The 20,749-nt window shown below is 37.9% G+C and overlaps 1 protein-coding gene across 1 annotated transcript in view; it reads right to left on the bottom strand.

Annotated features, from left to right (window-relative positions):
- Window positions 1–519: 519 nt before the first annotated feature.
- Window positions 520–20,749, bottom strand: part of LOC108672538 (homeobox protein six1b) — a 30,239-nt gene continuing 10,009 nt past the window's right edge. The window contains exons 2-3 of the mRNA XM_018160227.2: window positions 3,223–3,388; window positions 520–1,699 (exon numbers count right to left, since the gene is read on the bottom strand). Coding sequence (XP_018015716.1) covers window positions 1,379–1,699; window positions 3,223–3,388 — 487 coding nt within the window. The 3' untranslated portion in view covers window positions 520–1,378. The remainder of the gene's footprint in view (window positions 1,700–3,222; window positions 3,389–20,749) is intronic.

Here is a 20,749-nt window from a genome sequence, read left to right as displayed (position 1 = left end):
ATGAAATTCACGTGAGCATCTGAACATTTATTTACCTTGTAAATGTAGACTTTTGCGTGACATTCATCCGAGAAGACACATTTCTGTGACACTCAATGACAGTTGAATTATTTTCAGATTCACATTTTTACTTTCATTTGTCATTATACCTCATCGAGGGACGAATCAATGGCAACGATGAAATTAGGAAACCAGTAAGCATATTTAGAAGTAAGCGGCCGTTTTTAGTAGCTTACAGCTTAGTTTGAGTTCTTGCAGCCAGCTTTACCACAGGCGTTCCATCCTTTGCAGTAGAACTAAAACCTGAAGCAGCCATCGCGAAAAAAAAATCAGCAATATTGGCTGAGAAATTACACGAGGCAGTGCAAGTGTCTTGACTTGTCTGCGGTAGCGTCGTTGTTATCACACCAAATCACGATTTCCACTGCCTCTTATTTAGAAATAAGGCTGTCCTGTGAACTTATAACTTATAATTTCTCACAAATAAGGTTCATTTTTCAGAATAAAGAATGAAACTAATCATTTTCAATTAATTTTAAAGAATGAATTAATTAATTTTTCAAAACAAATCTGTCACGATCAAAAACAAAGTATCATTACATGACATAAAATCGATATGAAATAGAATGCAAACTAGAATTTATATCAACCACAATTTTTCATTTTATGGGAGTTATCGCAAAAAAATGGACCTTCTCACTGATTGCATTGAATATAGCCTCACTGAGTGATGTAATATAATCAAACAAGATTCCTTGACTTCTTTCATATTCATTAAAACAAGTCATAAAAGTTATAACGCATGGGCCCATTTTCCAGGGCTCCAACTTGAGTCGTTGCGAGGTGATTAGAACGTTTGAAAATTTCATTGATGCATTTTCAATGAGGAAATTTGTTTCATATAACGGTGAATTTCGTAGAGTTAAGAGAAAACACGAATAAAACTACAGGTTTCGTGTATTCAAACATTAGTTCAAGCAGTAATTCAAACAATCATTTGAATTTGAACCAAAACTTGCACAAGAGTTTTCATTTCCAATATGATTTAGGAATACAAATGTTTTGATTTGCTGTGCTCGAAAGCGTTTGAACTTACAAATATTCACATATTAAACTGCATGGATCACTCTTTTCTAGCACGCTATGGACAAGAAATATGCGTTAATTTCATGACAAGTTCCATGAAGTTTCTACATTTCTTAAAGAAAGGAACGACACACAAAGGTTACAGCAATATTATTAGAAGAGTATTAGAGCGCTGCTTAGCAGCAAAACCTTGTGCAGATCTATCTAGTATTGCCTAAATACGATATTATATCTGTACATAAATAGCGTCGTGTGAGTGCGGCCAGGATTGGCTGCACTAATGCTGTTGTGGTCACAAGGAGTGGTAATCATGTAGCAGATCATGATGGTGTGACGCCATCGCTGCAGCAGCGGTAACTGCAGCTGCTGGATCGTTGACACCAACAGAAATACTTCCTCCACAGCTGCCTACGACTGTTGAATTTCTGGTGGCAACAGCTGCAGCTAGGCTGAGTTGTGCCTGGTAAGCGGCAGCAGCAGCGATGGCAGAGGCCGGACTGCTCACAGGCACAGAGCTCATGGCGGGGTGGCCGCCGCCCGTCACTTTGGATAGATCCCCGTAGAGCTCAGCGTGCTGGCTCAGCGCGTCCTGGCGACCACACCAAACATCTTGCTGCAGTCAGGGAATAAGAAAATACAAGGCGTGTTACAAGGCGGAGTATGGCATTTGGTAGTGTGAACTAAGTTTGGTGCGGCGATAATACAAAATTCAGTGCTGCGAATAACAAATAAAAAATCAAATCCACGAAGAAAATACAAGACGTGTTTCAAGGCGGAGCATGGCATTTGGTAGTGAGAGCTAAGTTTGGTGCGGCGATAATACAAAATTCAGTGCTGCATATATAAAATATTATCTCATAGAATGGTAAAAGTTTGTGCGTTCGTTTACTGCCCGGCACAACAATTACATTGGGTGAATATTCATGAAACATATTGTGCCAGCAAATTAATAAATCTGTGATTTTTTGTGACGGAATCATGAGACATTTTATAACTTTTAATCAGGCAAGTGTAAATTTATAAGCAGATTGAATATTGCAAGTTTTCGTGAAATTTCTAAAGGGTTTTCGAAGCAGATTCCGTGCTAAATGTTGGTTAGTTAATTACAGAACTTTAGATTAAAACTATTAAATAAATATGGCATGATGAGATTTAAAAAAGTCATTCTCGAGTTGTATTTATTATGTCTACCAGGCTAACCGGCTTGACATGTGATAGTTTTTTCGCCTGGGTAATGAAGCAGATATTTCATTATTTTGAAAAGAAAGACCATGAAGAGATTTCCATGTTAGCTTTCGAATCTCTTTAGATCTTTTAATCTAATTGAAGTTGGAAAAATATGGCTGACAACAGTTTGTAATATTATGGACTTTTCTTTTTATTATAAAAAGGTGTCAGAAAAATTTTTGACTCTTAAAAAGCAAAATTAAATCAATTGAAAAATCTCCTCCATGTTTTTTTTGCAGTTAATAAACCTATAGATAACTGAATATATTCGTAAATAAATATTGGATTTGATCAGAAAGCCTCATGGTCAAGATTATTAGGCAGAAAAAAAACGTATAACCTGCGCACGCGATTGCAACGCCAGCTAAGTAGTGATCCACGAACTGACACGGAAGGTTATTCAAAACCGTTTATTTCAGAAGTATGTAGAATATTAAGTGATTATAATAATCAAGATGTCATAAACACGTGCTTCTTCTAGTTTTCAATGGAATAAAAAATTATTAATTTTATAGTTTTAAGTTTATTTGATTAAGTAGCATTGACACTATCTAATAAGAGAGTAAATTATTGTATATCTTTAAGTTCCAAAGAATTACAAAGCCTAACATAGCCTAACTTGACCCAAATTAACTTAAATTTAACGTTATTTAACCAAACCTAGTCAAACCTAACCTAAAATAATCTAATCCACAAAGTTGTTTTACAAAGAAATTTGTAAGATTTTTTACAAACCCTGAGGTTAGGCAAGGACAAAAGAAATTTATTAAAAATTTTTTACTCACCCGAAGGCTCTTAAGGGAAGAGATTAACTGCTCATCCAAAAGCAAGTCTTACGTCACCCAAGAAGCATGGAAGTTCAAAGAAAATTTAATTGCAATAAGAGCTCATAATAAATATTGAACTCACCCAAGGGTTGGGCTGTGGTGTGTGGAGGCCCTGGGCCTGCGTGTGGGGGATGGGGGAGTCGAGGCCGGACAGGGAAGGCTTCATGTCGTCCTGGGACTCCGAGCCGCTGTCCAGGTGAGTGGAGGAGGAAGGCGGTGCACTGCCTGACGGCGGCGTCTTGCCGTCGCTGCAAACAAAACCAAGAAATATGAACAAACTCCCAGCCACATATCGGCCGTCGCTGCAAACAAAACCAAAAAATATGAACAAACTACAAGCCACATACCGGCCGTCGCTGCAAACAAAATCAAGAAATATGAACAAACTCCCAGCACATACCGGCCGTCGCTGCAAACAAAACCAAGAAATATGAACAAACTTCCAGCCACATATCGGCCGTCGCTGCAAACACAACCAAGAAATATGAACAAACTCCAAGCACATACCGGCCGTCGCTGTAAACACAACCAAGAAATATGAACAAACTCCCAGCCACATATCGGCCGTCGCTGCAAACATAAGCAGGGAATATGAAGACATTTGCAAATTTGATGGCATTTCATTTTTTCTTTTATACACTAATAATTACTAATTTATTACTTATTAATTACCATGGCAACATTCTTCGATAAATCAGAAATGTTCTTTTATTTCTGAAAGTTTTTTGATATTCATGGTTCGAAAGATGAAACAAGTTAGAAGAAACAATCTGGTGAACTGTGTTCCTTCTCCTCTCGTCGACGTTGGGTCTCTAAATTATAGGGCTGCTTGTTTAAGTAGCTTAGTAAACAGTCTCAACGATGGAGAGAAGCCACTGGCCGCAGGTGCAGTCTACTTACTTCTGAAACTCGGTCGTATTCTGGTAGGATGGTTGCGGCGATTGATTTTATATTAGTACCCGTCAAACTAATTCAAGTTTAGATAAAAGTTGGAAAAACTGTACGATTATTTTAAATAAATTTTCCTTGTAGCTCCACTGAGGATCGGCAGTCAATGATTCTTTATAAATAGAAGTTATCACAAGTCCTAAAATAAAATTTCTATAGTGGGATATCCAATATTGATATTTTCAAAACGTTAATTTAAATAATAAAGACAGAAAACTTGCGAAATAACTCTACAGCAAGAGAAAATGTTTGTACCTTAATAGATGTCGAGCTTCTTTCCTTGTGAGAGAGCCTGAGATTACATGTGTGTAAATTAAATAAATTGATTTATTTGAAGAGAACTGAAAACATCGATTAATCAACGTTGAGAAATCTGAGAACATTCATAAGTTAAGCTAACCAATGACCAATAAAAGGTCACTAAATTAATAAAGTTCCTAATAAATTGATCATGCGGAGATTGTGTACTGATAATAAATTAATAATTAACTGATCAGAATCCCCTCCTTATAATCGGAGTAGAGCGGGAACATTAAATGATATCCACTGAGTTCAAAGCGAAAGCTGACGCGATGTTTGGCAATCATCGATTGATCCTCGAGCGCCGAGTCTGTGAGCGCCTCCCGCCCCTACGCGAACAAACAAACCTCGTGACGGCAACGCAGCTGATTGATAACGGCCGAGCAGTGCGACCGTCAAGTAACTTACTTCACAATCCCCGTTATCTTTAACATTTGAATAATGGTTAAACAATTCTAATTATTAGTTTCAGTTTGTGTACTTCAATGCGAGAAGGATAATCTTTAGATCAGCTGACTGTGTAATGTAGGTGAAAGAGTGGGATTGTTTCAATTTTTGGGCTGTGACTTGACATTAATCACAATCTATAATAATATTGATGAATGAGTGTTTTTCAGGCATGTGCAATGGAAAAATTTCCAGGAATTTGATTTATCCTAAAAATTCTAATCGGTTTTACTAATTTGACCGAGCGAGTTTTGGGTACAATATAATAATTCAAGATTAAATATTCAGAATTCATCATTTAACAACAATTTCAATTGCTCTCATTCATTTTTAAGTCATGCATCATTTAGATATTTTTCTGCGTCATTTAGATATTAATTTTTTTCAAAAACACCGAAATTCACCTGAGAAGGCTGCGAAACAATTCATGAATTGATTTGGAGGTCTAGATAGAGTAAGCTGCTGGAACAGTTGAAATCACATCCCAGAAGATTCATACTTTTACTAAAGCATATAAACTAAAGGATAAGTAGCATTAATTTATGTATAAATTATTTTCCTTGCTTTAATAATTCATTTTTTTCCAAGCCCCGTTTTTGCCTAATTTTCATCCAATATTTCCAACACTGATGCAAGGTTCACTATAGTAACGAAACTAACATTCATTCCATGCAGCCAAATGAAGCAAAAACTTGAAAATAAAAATGATTTGTTATACAATAAAAGTATTAACTCTCCAACTACAAGGCGATACCACAATTAGCACTCAACGCTGCGTGTTCCCTGTTGAATATAGGAACAAAGAATTTACGTTGCCAACCTAAGGCTTTAATGTTGGTTTTCCAGTTGAACTGCGACAGCCGCGACCGACGTTAAACTGGACCACGCGGAGGCGACTGCGATGTTTGCGCGGCCGGAGAAGTGCGGCGGCCGCTGGACTGCCTCGTCCCTCACTGTAAACACCATTTACCAACTCGAGGGCCCTCGACTCCGCGCCATTACGTGTGTACGCGCCTGACACCGGCACTGCGGCCTGCGTTCTGAACGCAACTTCCATACCGGTGTTGGGAATATCTGGGGTCCTCTTAAGAGTTCGGTATGATTTGAAATCCCGCTACATGGCGACCACTGGAAATGTGGCCTGATCATTTGACCGACGATTTTACCGCAGTTTCTTATTATGCGCTGTAGCGCCTTTTATAACTATATAATTACCCATTTTCGTGTAAAAATAGCTTGCCTCGTAGATTTCCGTCAAATCTTGTCCTTATTACAATTAAAATATTAACATCAGAAGGCTATTATGAGTTGGTAATGAAGCTATTTTAGCTTTTATTCTGAAACTATACCTATATATGTATCTGTAGATCTACTTCATCAAAATCTTTCCGAATGTTAACTTGCATTTTTTGCCTGTCAATAATTCAAAAACTGGTTCTCCACAGCTTGAGTATGTTTTTCCTGCCCATTCGGCCCTATACAGTTTACGCGTACAATGCACAATGCGCATCAGCGTATACGACCTCGCATCACATCTACATCCGATTGGCCGAACACCGTGGCAGGAGATATCGTACTAGGAGTCTACTTGCGCGCACACCTCATTCTGTTGTGCGTTTTCAAGCCGACCAATCGATGTTCCTGTGTCCGCACTGCATATTTGTAGATAACATCCTGGCCTGATCAACGCTTTTAGTTTTAATCCACTCGAAATGGTCAATAGCATTTTATACGTTACTTCTACTGATAAATTTTATAGGTTTGAAGCTCGTCCGCATCAATTTATTCGTTCGATTTATCATGCAGGCCCATACTTTTCATCTTTTAACCTTATTATAGGATTGGTTTCAGAAACTTGTTGTATGAAAATACGGTGGATTACTTTGAGTATTATTTAGTTTAGAGAACTTGATCAAAACAACTGCAGTTTAGCTATCAGAACTCCAAACTTGTTGCTTACATTCCAGCTTTACAATAACTATCCGAACAACATTGAGCGATATCCTGTGACGCATCAGAGTTATGTTCCCAATTTATTTTTTGATGGATTTTTGAGCAGGAACTAAAGTTCAGAATACGAATAAAAATGGAAATTATTAAAAGCTTCCTCTCCGATCCTCATCGTTTCTCTTAAATTTATTTTTGGTGGTAAAAATGCATTGGTATTTAAGTGCGTTTCTATAAAATGCATTGTCGATTTTATCTACAGATAACCTCACTTTATTTCGGCTTTATTTTGCTTTTATAACTAAATCAGTCTTATATGAATGATTTATTTGGCTTCCATAACAAAATCAGTCTTTACAGTAGGTATATAAATAAGCATTAACACAAACTTGCTGAGGGATTCAGAATGTGCATTCTTTGCTCCCCTGCCGCCCGCGCTCAAATCTTCAATGTTTACGAGGCTCTGAAGCGCCGAGCCGCGCTGATAAGATACGAGGTACCGGAAGAGGATCAACGAGTGAGGCGAAAACAGCAAGCGGTCCCTGTGGGAAGCAGGGGTACCACCTTGTCTGTCTATCTGCCTTTATTGCCACCCTAGGGAATAGGGAAACTTAATTGTCAGAACCTATGGCAAGCTGTTAATTATAAAACGTAATTATTATTTTGTTAAAAGATCAAAAATATCATGTTTTCTAGGTCATTAAAAACTTGTTTATTGTAGTAACATTCCTGGCTCAATTCTTTTCAGACAGCGTATCCGAATACCGACAATGTATTTCTTGGGAAAGTTTGCTATCAATAAGCAAACTTCTCGGATATTAAGACTTTATGAACGAGTCGAAATTTCAACTTCATCTTCAAATTTAAGAGAAACACAGTGGATTTAGCCTTGCTAAATGGATGACACAAATTGCATGGTCACGAGGTAAGAATATTTTGTTCATCTCAGTTTCGAACCGTGGATGAAACCTTACTCGTAACGACGTGATTGTTTGAAAGAAAGAATAACATTAAAAAAATACTGGAAAATATCTCGATGTGTACTAAAAATAAAAACATGAATGATTGATTTCCATGCAAAAATGTGGGGATAATTGGTTTAAATAAGATCAAAATGAAGCCCGAACAGCGGTAAACGAGCAAGAACAATAACTGCAAAAGAAAAACACTTGGAGCACCAGCAACAGAACAAGAGCAGCAAGAAGAGCAACTAGAGCGCAGAGAGGCGGGTCGGTGTCAGGTTTCGTTTGCTCGACGACGGAACAAAGGAAGCCAAGCTTCGCTTCTCATTAGCTTTGTGCAGGAGCTTTTATACGCTCCTAGACCGACGAGAGTGAAGCACGAACTATCATGCGCAAACTCTCACAACGAACGCTCATACGCCAGACCGACGAGAGTGAAGCACGAACTATCATGCGCAACCTCTCACAACGAACGCTCATGCGCTAGACTGACGAGAGTGAAGCACGAACTATCATACGCAACCTCTCACAACGAACGATCATACGCTAGGCCGACGAGAGTGAAGCACGAACTATCATGCGCAACCTCTCACTGCGAACGCTCATACGCTAGACCGACGAGAGTGAAGCACGAACTATCATGCGCAACCTCTCACTGCGAACGCTCATACGCTAGACCGACGAGAGTGAAGCACGAACTATCATACGCAACCTCTCACAGCGAACGCTCGTACGCTTGACCGACGAGAGGTGAATGCGCATTATAACGTGTAAATTCTCACCGCCAACGATTCTATAACTTTGAAATTTTTAGACGAAGAGTCAAGCAGAACCTCTCGCAACCAAAATAAATATCGTGACGACTAACATATAACAATTAAGTACCTATATAATCCTCGATAATATCTACCATTGCTTTTGACTCTGTTAGATTTTATGGTCATTGCATTTTCATGTCGAGTCTATTTTTATTACAATCAATAATCTGCTCAATCAACTTAAAAGTACTCACTTTTAAATCGAAACATTAATATATTTATTCAATACAACTCAGGCCGTTCATGGCAAATTGAAATCCTTCTTTAAATAGTAAAATATAAAACTTTTGCAGAAAAAAATCCGCGAATTAGAGTTCAACACCATAATATGAATTCAAGCATAATATTTTTTCGTTCAGATGGTGTCACCACAATTTCAGCCGCAACGCATTTTTCGACAATCACAGCGATTCTTTTCTTACAATGTCAAAGCAACAACTCTATTCTTTTTCACGAGGGATAAAAAGCATAAAATATTTGTTCAAGTTGATTCGCAAGTTTTTATGCAATACATTGTAATAATTTAAATGTATGAACAATATATAAACTTAGATCACCATTTATTTTAAGGAATGTTGAATCTTTCTTGGAGCTTTTTATGTCATGATATAGGTTGAAATTAAATCAGCAAAAATTAACCTATCTTGAATGAAATTTCCCTTAAATGACACCTAAGATTATAATTTTTTCAGACCACGAGCAAAGTAGAGAAATGTTTTAACATTATTTTCAGAAGAATAGCCCTAATAAAAACCTTGTCGAGTCGCCGTCCCGCACTTCCTGTCCTCTGGATTCCTAATCCACGTCGACGTGAACAACGCCGGGAAGCCCCTCAACGTGTCATGACCACCAACACTTTACTTCGTCGACGAGCGCGAATTGAAAGTTTTCATAGATGGACAGGTCGGTTTTATTCAATCAAGGCGTACAAATGATCAAGGTTTTAATTGCACTGTGATTATAAACTGTCGTGATGGGGAAACTTTGCAGAATTCATGTTTATAATACCCCAGTCATAAAACTAGCAAATTCATCAGTTACAAACCTTCATTCTAGATGTAAATAAAGGCTAGAATTACATAGCTTTATGCAATTTATGTTAAATAACAAAATAAGCAGTGAAAATTATAAGGAAGAAGGATAAAGTCTTCCAGCAGCTGATACATATACATTCTTACGCAATCCAAGAAGCATCGGGCTAAACTCTTAACAGAGCTTAGCGCTGAAAGAGACGACAATAAAGTGAGAATGCTGTCAATATCCTCAGAAGAACTTCTGAATTCAACGTTTGGTCAATAGCCTCGCAATAATTTCTCTCACATATTGACACCAGCCGTTGTCGTCAAGAATGAACCACGAATTGGAGGCTTGCATCAGTTGAACTGTTCCGAAGTAATCCCACTGTTCTCCCACGAGCTCTTGGTTTCGCACAACATAATTTGGCAGCGGGTGGCATCCTGCGGCAGGTCCGAAAATACGTCCATCACTGCACGCCCACGATATTTGGTCCACAAGTCGATTGGTTAGCTGAAATCAGCATGTTCTTTAAATAAGATTAAATATAAGAGGTGAAAATCCACTTGTAATTTAGGAAATTCCACCGCCTGACCGACGAAGGATGAATTATTAATATTATATAAAAATTATTGCTGGTGCAAGCTTTGGTAGCGAGTCCTTATATTGAAGCTAGTATCCGAATTCCACCGAACAGTCAGTCACTTCATTCAGTCCCTCCTGCCGATCAAGCCAGCATCTGCATGGTACCGGCAAGCACTATACGTAGGCGCGAGACTTTTAGAGTCCACTGTGACAAGCGGTTAAAAGTTTCCCTCTCGTAGCTCGTTGCAAGAACATGGCCAATGGCTATTATATAACAGCATATATTACGAGTACACTAACTTATATATGCACTCGTATTAACATGTGAATCGATTCATGTCATTCTATCTAATTACGCTTTCGATTGACAGATACCCTACCGGTTGAAAAAATACAACCTTGAAAGTATTTACGAATATAATATGTTAAATCTATAAAATATTATGTAAAATATATATTATAAAATCTCTATTTTAATATGCCTTGCATGTAGCGCACGCGTTTTATATTCTAACGCAGTATGCATGCACGATGCGAGTTGCTGAGTTGAGCAAAACGTTCATCGCATTTAATTGGTATGAAAATATTTTGGATGTACATCGAGGATCAATCGATGATTCATTTTGTAATAATAATAGGTGTACTATAAGCACGATGCGGACTGTCGAATGCAGAAGTACAGTGCTGCAGGGGCACGATGTCAGAAGAAGTGCACCTCTAGAACACAGAAGTGTTGTGAGGACGTGTAGTGCCATGCATGAGGTATCCCAGTGAAGGTTATTTGATACAGTATATCGTGGTCTTCTGCCATCGATCTCACAAGAGAGCATCTCTCTTTCGTCGTGTTCATTAGGGAAAAAAAATCCCCCAGCCTACATGTACCCAGGCTCTAATGCATTTTATTTGTATTCATCAGATGGGAATGAACATCTATTAGAACAGAGACAAGCTACGATATAAAGCTAATTTTTAATTATGTGATGACACATGCAATTTGAAGAGAACTAACCATCGTATTCTGAGAAAATAAAGTTCAAAATTGGCAGCAGGTGGTATGTTTCAGGATATATAAAAATAAATTTTTATTTTTCCCAACCCATTTTGTGAGGCACGATCAATCTTGATGAGATTTTTGTCATGAAATAGGAGCCACCTTGCTTCGTGTCAGTAACTACTTTTATTCGTATTGTAATATTGCGTCAAGTTTTGTTGTCAAAGAGAATTGAACATTTGAGACATGTCGTGCCTGTAATGGATAATATGAATATTATATTGCCGATAGCTTCATCGCAGCGACATGGGCCGCTACAGGTTTCCAATATACTTTTCTCTGGTTGTTGTTCCTGACATTACTAAGAACGTTAAAATTAGGATAACAAAATTTTATGATAACAAATTATGAAATTTCCGTGTTATTCTCCGTACTGTGATAAAAATTGTTACACTAAATATTTCTTTCGAATAAGAAATGAGGTTTCTGTAGTTATAAAGTTCCATTATTTTATTCCTGAGTTGAAAGCCTCTTAAGAATCACCACGTCTTCTTCAGCCATTTAAACGATTTCATTTCATTTACACGATCATCAGCGCAGTTCATCTGACGTAAGCATGACTCAGGTTATTAATTCAATACCACGTAGTTAATTATTCATTACTTGAGTTTGTAAAAACTAAATCATATCCACGCGCGTAATTGCACTCGCCAGAATTAGAGAGGGGTTTTGGGCAAAGCTCCGGTCCCCGATCAGTTATTCAAAGTACGCGTCTACAAGCGTTGACAAATGCACGTAAATCGTTGCGCGCATTAGGCAGCTTCCATTTTGCTCAGAATAACGTTAGCAGGCGCGCTGTAATAATGCCATGGCTGTGATGGATGACAATTTGATACGCATGCTTCACCAGCGCGCACTCAAGCCCGCATAAAATGACAGAGCTGTCAATCGTCACCGCAGACTGCCGAATATTTCATGCCGCGCATATTAATCTCTAGGGCTAGCTTAGTCATGATGTCTGTTTGCTACTACGATGTCACTAAGAATTTGTGTTCACTATTAATGCAAATTAGATAATTTTCTGTGCACTTTTACCATGTTCGTGTCTGCTATGACTGTGAGTGGACCAACTTATAATTCAGCTCAAAAAAACTTATCCTGTCTCATCATTATTAGTTTTGCTAAGTTTTTCGAAACTTTTGTAAATTCCTGCTCCTGAAACAGTCACGCCAATATCAACTACATACCTGCAAAATGTCACAAAATATTTGCCGATTTTTACTACAGGCTTGCAAACTTATCCTAACAAATAATGTTTCTTCTATAGCCGTGCGACTATCACTACGGCTAAGCTGCAGTCAAGCATGTCGAGGCTCGCGACTTTCGGAGTCAAGGACTGAGGAGACCGAGAGCGGATCACGGGCCGTTTCATGTAGGACATTCATGTTGACCTCCATGCTGACGATTAAGACGAGTGTAAAAACGCCTTTATCATTTTTTTTTTTGAGGTAAATGTTACAAGATTATTTTAGCAGGATGGTACCAACTAAAAATCGTGAATTTATAAAAGGTTTAGGATTTAAATGAGTTTTTTAACAGAAATCGAACTTCTCGTATTAATTAAGAGAATTTTTGTGAAACGGGTACCTATTTCGAAATAGTGGATCATATCATAATTTTGCTTGAATCACTGAATAACTATGAATTTAAAAGCAAAGAAAATGTTATGTATATTAGTGTACCATGATTTAATTGAAAACGTTTTAATTAAATCACGACGAAATTACTTGGTGTTTTTCTTGATATTGAGTTCCCAGTTAATACAATTATTATATCATAAAATTTTATTGTTCTATGCCCTAATTAGTCAAATTAGGAGAGATACGCATTACAAAGTATTACCCATTTATCGTGAAACTCACTGCTTCCAATCCCCACTAGATAATCAAATAAGTCAGTACATAAAGGATTGTGATTTAACTAACAGCAAGATTCAGCATCGTTTGCTCACAACAATCCATCAATTGCTAAATTTATTATGCGCCACACTTAACTTTTTTTCGCATGATGGCAAAATAGAATGGCAATGAAGGAAAACTGCTCGTTCCATCATTAGAGTGTCGATTTTTAGCCAGAAGCCCAAGGTCCTCGAATCCATGAATAATATGATATTGTCGATTTCTCGACAAAAAATTAGCATTATTTTCAAAGGATCTTTCTTGAATAATATTAAAAGTTTGCCACGCAATAATACCCAATGATTTATTTTTCCAGTGTTGCCGTCATACCTAAATTTTCAGGATTGTTGAGAGCTAATTTCTGGTACCCGTTACACAGCTAATTCCGCTCACCAAGTGCCCATAGCTCTGGGCACGAATCCAGCTCATTCATGTATCAAGTGATGGTCTCTAGGCACAAATCACTGAATACTTGCTCTCAAACAGCACTTGCCAAATAACGATGTTACATTATTAGCGAGATCGTCGTGGCTGTGGCTATGTAAGTCTGCTAAGCGTCAAAGTGTCGATGAACGGCCGAGTTTGGACAGGGTGGGGCCGGGACGGTACAATGTCAACAGTTAGCTGCCTGCTAGTCTCTCCGGAACGTGCGACTGCATTAACGACCTGGCATTCCAGACTAGATCAAACAAATGAGGGTGGAGATCCAAGCTGGTCACTCTGAGATCATGCTTGACACAATCGACTGGGCAACCACACAAAAATGATGCTTCAAAGTTTCGTGCGGCTTAATGAACGAACAGACATTGCTATACGAGCTTCAGTTCTGGCCGGCGCACGGTCTGGATATGGGAGATGAACGGCATGAGCCGCAACCAATCTTAAGAGATCTCACGCATCATTGATTTAATTGCCAGTAATTTTTAACAATTGTTATTCAAAAGTTTTTGTAAACTTAAGATGCCAGGTGAGAATAATAACGCGCTGCAGTAATGATTGATGAAAAGTTTATAAAGTGAGAGGAGAAGCAGTTTAATGATATTATGTAGGTAACAACTAACCGTGCGAACATTAATAATTGCATGAGAAGGTATGAAATTGCTGATATAACTTGACGTCTCCAACTCTGAAGGAAAACGTATTAATGAAAATATTACATATTACTGCACCCCTTAATACGTCCATTTACGAATGACTAGTTACGAATGAAAATGCACAGCATTCTTTCAACAACGTGGTTCAATCAATCACTATTTTTTTAAATTCAGCTGCAGTAACATGTTACAACTTTTTCTCCACTTTCGCATATTTCATTCATGTAATTTTACAGGACCAACCAAAAATAACGTAATGGCATCACGTCATCTAGTGTCATGATTCAATATTGTACGCTAGTCTGCCACGATAAATAGTTAAGGCGACGCTCCCCCAGGGAAGAAGCGAGCGGTGTCAGGTATCACTCATCGATCGCCGACACACAAGAAAAACGCCACCCAAAAACAACCTCTGAAAAGTGCACTGCTTTCGTTGAGAAGGAAGAGGCGGTGGCGCTTCGGTGTGTGTGGCCGTCGGTGCTCGAATGTGTGACGTGGGGGCTGGCGGGCCTTTTTTTCACTATTCATTGAGTAAGATTGCCTCAAACGATTGCTTTAACGCAAGATCAACTATATTGAAAACTTTGTTGGGGATATATTTATTTGTAAGTGAATGCCTATAAATTCATACTTTGTAGTCAGAGCTTCTAGATATATTAAAAATTAAACAATAACACACAAATAGGGTGACTAAATTCTATTAAGCAGTTACTTTTTTGTGTAATAACATTTTTTCAGAGCGCTAATCATCTTAATGCGTGGGCAACATTATTCTATTACTTGTTGGGACTTGATTGATCTTTGAAATTACGAATTAAACCCCGGTATATAATAACACATTCATTCAGTATAGAGGATACTCAGTAAGAGATTGGAGTGTGAACATGTTAAATATGCATGTATTCAAGAACAAATCTATTGATAGAATTCACGTTACACTAAAGAAGTACCGACATGCTGTTCTAATGAACGCTTTCTGCATCTTGTCTTCACGTGCAGTATTGCAGAGCTCCCTAGAAGGCCTGAGTGTCGACGCTCATCATAAAGCTCATGGCTGCCGATAAAACCTGCACCAGCAAAAACCAACTGCCTCGTAACTTTCACATAGCCAAGCAGCTTACTTGCACCTAACGGGCCATGAGAATATCTCATATTCTGCAGGCCGAGTGCAACATAAAAATCAAACTAAAACTGTATTCGTTCTGTTCGGAGCTGAGTTTAAAACATTAATGGATGCAATGAAAAATTTAGGTCCGAAGTTTATAAACTTATTAATTTGAATATTTTCAATCATATAAATGACAACCTCCAAACTCTAGAACATTGGTTACATAGAAGCTATTGAGCTATTTTTTATAGTAAAGAAAATAAAGCGAATACGTAGATTTTTGATGCTTAGATAAATAAATATTTTTTGAGAAGTATGATTTAGACGCCTGTCACCTTTGCACGAAAATAAATACTCGATAGGAATTTCAAATGATTGCAGTTTTGTACCGCTGGATTTTAGCAGCTTTATATTAAGTATGCAAGAAAAAATACTGTGAAAAACAGAAACAATATGAAATCAGTTCAATCCATGCTATGAAGTTTGGAGGCCTTTGTTAAGCATAAATTAGTAACGAATCATTGAAGCTGCATGGTTCACAGCAACATTTGTTTTGTTCAGTTTGAGAATTCATATTATTCACGAACGCAAAGTGCATAAGAACGAATGTTTACGGCATGAGAATAGCTGTAACCTGTATAAATGTAAAAAAATTTTAACATTGCATTAATTGGAGGTACGCAATGCGAAAGCTGGAGGCGTTATTGAGTAGATTTATTCATTTTTCTTGTTTATATGCTCGCCATGAAAAATATTGGCCTGGCGATGAGTGGCATACGAAATTGCAGGAATAATCTTAATGTTTGCATAGGCTGTACTACGTATGTATGTGGTAATTATACTTACTGTAGATAAATCTTGTATTAAACATGATGTACATGTGGCCCTTGTAGGTAGGAATGTAACAGAGTGATCGAGTATAGTAATTAAAGGCTGTTAATGGAAAAAAGATCTATGAATTTGGTGGATAAAGAAACAACGACAAGCAGTAGAAAGTATGAATATTTGTATTAATCATGAACTATACAAGGTATGTAGTAGGCATCACAGAATATGAATGTGTGGTATATTAATCAAGTACCACACAGTATGTGGTGAGCATCACATGGTATAAATGTGGTATATTAATCAAGCACCACACAGTATGTGGTGAGCATCACATGGTATAAATGTGGTATATTAATCAAGCACCACACAGTATGTGGTCAGCATCACATGGTATAAATGTGGTATATTAATCAAGTACCACACAGAGTATGTGGTCAGCATCACATGGTATAAATGTGGTATACTGATCAAGTACACACAGAGTATATGGTGGGCATCACATGGTATAACTGTGGTATATTAATCAAGTACCACACAGTATGTGGTGGGCATCACATGGTATAAATGTGGTAGATTAATCAAGATCCACACACAGTATGTGGTGGTATAAATGATATACTGTGTGGTATAAATGATAGTACACAGTATGTATAAATAAAATCACATGGTATAAATGTGGTAGATACACACAGCACGGCGTGGTTGTGTTGCGTGCAGGTCTGTTGATCGGTGCGCACAGCACGTATCGGATGTCTTGTCTGCAGCGGCGGCAGACGCGACACAAAGCGCCCTCTGTTCGCTGTGTTTATAACTGCGCTGCAGTAGCTCCTCTCATGCAGCCCGTCATTCTGTCTCACTCCAGAACATCGCATTCCTGCTTATGCCTAAATCTAAACGAGCGCAATAGATGATAGAGAATTAAGGAATTTTTCAACTTTCATACCGATATCTATGAGATAATTAATAAATTTAAAATATCTGCTACTTTTTACCGCATTTTCTCATTTGTGGAAAAAAGGCGCTATTGTGCTCGTCATGCCCGTCCTTCCGTATGTCTGTCAATCTGTCTGTCCGTGACTTCAGGAACGGACGAGAAAATGCACTCCCTGTCACTATATACATATATATATAACTGCAGTGAGTACTGATCTAATTTTTTTATGATCAGGTCATAGAAATGATAGGGCAATGTTACTAATATAAAACTAGCTGGTCAATCCGGCGTTACCAGCGATTGCTAGTCCCTGAATTTTAAAACATCCCGCGATCCCGAATCCGTCATTTTAAATCCGGTTTTCAAGGAGAGTTGTCCAAACTACCTAGTCCTAGAGTTATCCTATATAGTAGAGTTGTCCTAGATTGCAGCCAGAAGCAAGCCAGCTTGAAGCTTGAATGAAGCCAGACTCAGGCAAAGTGAAGTACAAATAAGATGTACTAAATGAAATTCTTTAAATGCACAAACGTTACCTAGAAAAGTTTCATACAAGCAAACACAAAAACTTTCACAGATGTAAAATAAAATGCGCTGCTAGATCAAGATTCATTCCAAATTCATTCTTTCGGGTTTATAACGGAATTAATATGATACCTTTTGTATTTTTGCTACGCTGGTTATTCTTAAATAACTTGTTTCATTCAACTTTAAACCAATTAAAATAAGTTTCGTTCTTGATGACTGCAAAGTAGTTCTCAATTTTGCTCTTTATACTACCAGCTTTCTTCGGTGAAGCTAGCGACATCTGGTTAGTATCTAATTAAGTGAATTTTATAGCTAGCTGAGCGGTAACTGTCGATTACTTGGATGCTTTAAGCTCGCTAAGAGGGTAGTAATCGGCAGTTGATGACCACTTTCTGGCAACTTTTGATCATCTTCAAAAAATATATGGAACATTAGGTGCTATAAAAGACGCCTTAATGAGCACAATACTTAGGAAGACAAAATTGTTAAAGCCACCTGCATCACATAAAAACAAAACATGCAACACAATAAATGGACATCTTTATATCTTGATTATTATTTTTCCTTCTAAAGTAAATGATGACCCATCTTGAGAGACTTATTATCATTACCATAATTGGATTACTCTTTTTTACTGTGCTACATACTACATTTAGACAATCGATATGATTATTTTTAACATTCATATCTGTATTCAAATTCAAACGTTGTTAAGGTTGTAGTAATTTTTGTAGTGTCGGATGAACAGGACAATTATCATGAAGACATTGCCTCATCTCACTCATACGGAGTTCTCTCACTTGAGGTAGAGTAATTGATGACATTTAAATGAATTTCGATGGATTTTCCCCTTTAATTCGTAAATTTTGTATATTACCTGTTTTTATCTGGCTATTCTTGATGGTAGTAAGAAGTTCGAGAAAATAATTATTCAATACTGAAATGTCCGTTGATTTTAACGATTCTGTTCTGCAATTCCTCGAGTATAATCACATTATATCACGCTTAAATGCAATTGAATAACTAAGATTTTGCAGGTACCAGTGAACAAACCAAGACGAAATACGAATAAATGGAACAATATTTATAAGTTCCCTTGATAATTTCAACACGCATTATAGAGCCAAAATCATAACTGTAAATACTTACTGGAAGTAAAATGGACTGTCGACAGATGTCTCTAGAAATGCTCTTATATGAACTAGAACTCCGATAAAAAAATCGTACTTTTCAGGACAATGGTCATTGAAAGGAAACTCCATGCACTAAGTCTCAACGAAGTCTTTATACACTTAATTTGCAGTGTAGTAAAATCCTGCATTAGATTAGTAACTTTGCTAGAGAGCCTGCATTCTCTGACAAATTTTATGCTAAAGCTGCCTGAATCCCATCAATAAATCCTCAAGTGTAGCCTCTATCTTGGCTGGTAAAGCTATCCTCTGATGAAGAACTTAGCTGAGAAGCTTGAATGCCATGATAAACGTCACGGGAAGGCAGACTGCATCCCACGTGAACGCCACTGGAAAAGCCTTCGTCCCTGTTACGTCGGGGGTAAATCATTCATCCCAGGTACTTCGTGGGTAAAGTCTTCATCCCAGTTACATCGCGAGTAAAGCATTCATCCCAGTTACATCGATCGTAGGTAAAGTCTTCTGCCCAGTTACGTCGTGGGTAATATCTTCATCCCAGTTACGTCATTACCAGGATGAAGCAACGAACTGGGATGAAGTTCACGCCAGTTGGGAAAAGCCTTCATTCCACCCAGCAAGACATCACTGATTTAGCAGCGGCAGCGAGCGAGCAGCGACTGCCATATGCCCGCGGTGGCCGCTTTTGTTGTTCTATCAGAACCAATTAGCGTCCGCCTCATCGCCTCCGGCCGGCGGTATGCCGACCCTGGACGTCTCTTCATTATGCCAACGCAATTCTTCATTTTTTTCTCACGCTATACACCGATTACGGAGCTCTGTTGTATTATGTCTACAGTGGCGGAAGAGATGTTGAATGTTAAGTGGCTTTATCGAGTCCAGATTAGAAACATCCTAAAGTCAGATGTGTTGATGCAGTATGGCGCTCACATCAGTGATGGAAGACTTAGAGAATTCATCTCTGAGATAAAGGACCGCCTGTGGTTCCGAGATCGCGATTATCTCCTTTAAATGGATTACGAGATTAGCGGAGGTGAAATTTTGCACCGCGGGGAGAAATCTAACAAGTGAGTTATCCCTGCATTGAGGAAGGTGGACAGGAGAAGCTCTAGCCTAATGACGCACGATTAGAATTAAAACTTCCTACCGGGTCAAAAGAATGTATGTAGATAATTAACATATGTTTGTGGGGAAATGGTAGCGGATAATACAGCAAGAGTTTTCTCGTGTGTAATTATCTTATTGCATAGTTCAAAATAGGAACCAGGTGACCAAAATATGTATGACAGTGAAAAAATATTGATGTGTTTAATAAGTTTAAAATATATTTAGTTGAAATTCAAGATTAATAAATTTAAATAACTTAGAGCGAGGGTATGAATATGCCATAATAACTCTAATTAGGCTTACAGCAAAAGACGAAGTATTTTACTAATATTGATTAAATTTATTTTTAAATTAATTTTATTTGTATAAATGACATATTACCAGATTCCCTCCTGTTCTAACAAATCGAAATAAAAAAGTATTCGATGATTATCTATGAAATTGTATATGACAAGTGTGGAATGAATTGATATGGATTCCTAAATAATTATATGTATGGATTCCTAATAATTATTGATATGGATTCCTAAATAATTAGATAATGGAATAGAAAGATAGTATGGTTATTTTGTGGTGGTGTGGTTCAATGGTTCTAGCGATGATGAGGAATGTGATGGTAGAATGCAATGGTTCTAGCGATGATGAGGAATGTGATGGTAGAATGCAATGGTTCTAGCGATGATGAGGAATGTGATGGTGGGGAGCAATGGTTCTAGCGATGATGAGGAATGTGATGGTGTGGTGCAATGGTTCTAGCGATGATGAGGAATGTGATGGTGGGGTGCAATGGTTCTAGCGATGATGAGGAATGTGATGGTGTGGAGCAATGGTTCTAGCGATGATGAGGAATGTGATGGTGGGGAGCAATGGTTCTAGCGATGATGAGGAATGTGAT

This window comes from Hyalella azteca, unplaced genomic scaffold, assembly GCF_000764305.2.
Source record: "Hyalella azteca isolate HAZT.00-mixed unplaced genomic scaffold, Hazt_2.0.2 contig6346, whole genome shotgun sequence".
In the NCBI taxonomy this organism is placed as follows: Eukaryota; Metazoa; Arthropoda; class Malacostraca; order Amphipoda; family Hyalellidae; genus Hyalella; species Hyalella azteca.
This window is presented reverse-complemented; position numbering and strand designations above follow the sequence as displayed.